This window comes from Sphaeroforma arctica, assembly GCF_001186125.1.
Source record: "Sphaeroforma arctica JP610 unplaced genomic scaffold supercont1.201, whole genome shotgun sequence".
Taxonomy (NCBI): Eukaryota; class Ichthyosporea; order Ichthyophonida; genus Sphaeroforma; species Sphaeroforma arctica.
The window spans coordinates 15623-18122 of NW_014040357.1; the positions used below are offsets into that span (position 1 = coordinate 15623).

The window sequence follows — 2500 nt, forward strand, 5'->3', positions numbered from 1 at the left end:
ACTATGTATACATATATATATCGAAATATATATGTTGAAGTATGTACAAAAGAGGATGTGTATCGGTATTTCTGAAAGAAATTTAGAACCTACATATATTTAAACACATGTATATAAGAAACTTTCCGAATATTAAGATATAATTTCTAGTTCACACATCAGTACCACCTCGTGTAGACACACCTGGTGAACGTAGATCAGACCCTTCCTGCTGTTGGGTGAGATTGTCTTACCATCTCGTTTACATCGACCTGCTTTAAACTCCAGTAGATACGGAGACACGCCCTGCTCATTGCTCGTCGCGAATAAGGACATTGTGTATAGATCAGCACGCGGATGTTATACAATTCTAAGCTTACTATGTGACTGTTTGGAATGGCTAAACGAACAAGCGCGCTTTTATAATCTCGATTCTCCGAGTCTCGACTTGAATACATACACAAATACCACTATTGAACCACTCGTTTACTTCTATTATTGTTTACGTCAGTTTTCAGGGATGTCCAAAGTGTCAGTTCTAAAAATAGATAGCATTACACCGTAAATCGTTGGGTACAGAGACAACCGCTTTTTTTTGGCGACGGCTATATTTATTTAAGAAAAACCCAAATCGATATGGCTGGTGGGATCAGGTGTGATGGGATCTAACTATACTTGAAAAATACAACAACAGATGGAGCCTGGACGTGTTTATGCATGACCTCTCTAGCTCTGGTAGTAGTGAGAGGCTAGAGATGGACCGCTGAATCCTCTTATTACTGTTTAAATAAGTGCACATGGATATCGTGTTTTCATACATATTTTTACTTGGCGTATAAAAGAAAGAACTCAAATTTCGAGCCAGAAATTGTTGCACAAAAAGTTCTTGGGGCCACTCTCCTCTCTCTTAGTCCGATCAGACATTCATTTATCCTCCACTTTGACTCTGAGAAGAGAGAGAGAGAGAGAGAGCCATACAAAACAAGTCAAATTTCAGCCTTCTCTCGCTTGATATCCAAATAAATACAATATTCGAGAAAGTGTTCAATTATGAAGTGTAGGACAGATAAATTCCAAAATATGAACTTTTTTTAAAGGCATAGAACAGTATATGGACAACAGATGTACGCTGTACCCTTCAGCGCAATGCCTCCTGCACTTGTTAGGTGTCACACCCTACATAGTACATAGTACATACATACACATGTGTATTTAGTACGACTTCAATACTATTTACAACTAATAGTATGTACTACAGAATTCAGAACAACTACTTAAGACGAAATTCGAAAGTAATAAGGCGTTGCCATTGGTGGAAAACAGATAAGCATTTTAAACAGTATAATAGGCATTGGACAATGGACTCTGGTGAAGGCGCTGCGTCGATTCCCAGTTCTCTCCTCTTGTTGTATGGTATAAAATATAATATTTCTATTTTTTTTACAATAATAAAAAAGTAAAAAAACGTATACTTCTTCTATGAGACTGTCGCCTGTCGCCCCCGTCGTCACTCGTCGCTGTAATCAGATATTATATATATATTACATTCTATATATTGTGTAGACCGTTCTGTATAAAAATATTCAGGTGCTTTACATACACTTCATGTATGTCTTCCTATACGGATCCAGACGAGCGTTATATAATTCATTTACACCTAAGGTAGACCCCGTGTATCTTCTCTATACATAGCAAGTATGTCTGACTTTGATTTTGAGTTTGAGAGTGACGAGGACATGGGAATGGACGACGACGATGAAGGATTCGATCTAATCAACGAAAAAGAGGATAGCAAAGACGAAGCTTTAAGTGCTAGTTACGTAGTACTGCGACCGGCAGAGATTATCGAAGACCAATTGAAGGCTATTGATCATATCCATCAAGTGTTTGACGTAGGTTGAGTGATTGCGTCTATGTATGTGTATAGGTATTTGTATACGCACACATGATATAGGTATTCGTATGCGTACACGCGATACAGAACTACGTTTCCCTGCCGTGTTTTTATTTATTTTATTTATTAGAGTTGGCTTGCTTACGAACATCAAAGAAATATGTACACGTGCAGTGTGAGAGGTGATTTTTCTGTGCTCCTGCTACTTTGACAGATCGTAGCGAAATGCTACGTTCTCATAGCGAATTATTTTGTGTTGAGGTCCTTGCGTAGATTTATGTTTGTTATACGTACTTTTCTGTCTATACAAGTCTAATACGTTCATATGCTTGGATATATATATATATATATATATATATGTATATATATACCCATATATCTATCTATCTATCTATCTAGTTATCTATCAATCTATCTATTTATCAAGTTATCAAAGTATCTAAGTATCTATCAATTTATCTATCTATTTATCCATCTGTCTATCTGTCTTTCTATATATATATATATACCTATCTATCTATCTATCTATCTAGTTATCTATCTATCTATCTATGAATCTATAAATCTATCTATTTATCAATCTATCAATATATTATTCTAACTATTTATCTATTTATCTATCCATCT

General features: G+C 35.8%; 1 protein-coding gene across 1 annotated transcript in view; it reads left to right on the forward strand.

The window, feature by feature from the left end:
- Positions 1-1556: 1556 nt before the first annotated feature.
- The window catches only part of SARC_03786 (hypothetical protein), a 2918-nt gene continuing 1974 nt past the window's right edge, over positions 1557-2500 (forward strand). Inside the window, exon 1 of the mRNA XM_014302392.1 lies at positions 1557-1871. Coding sequence (XP_014157867.1) covers positions 1677-1871 — 195 coding nt within the window. The 5' untranslated portion in view covers positions 1557-1676. The remainder of the gene's footprint in view (positions 1872-2500) is intronic.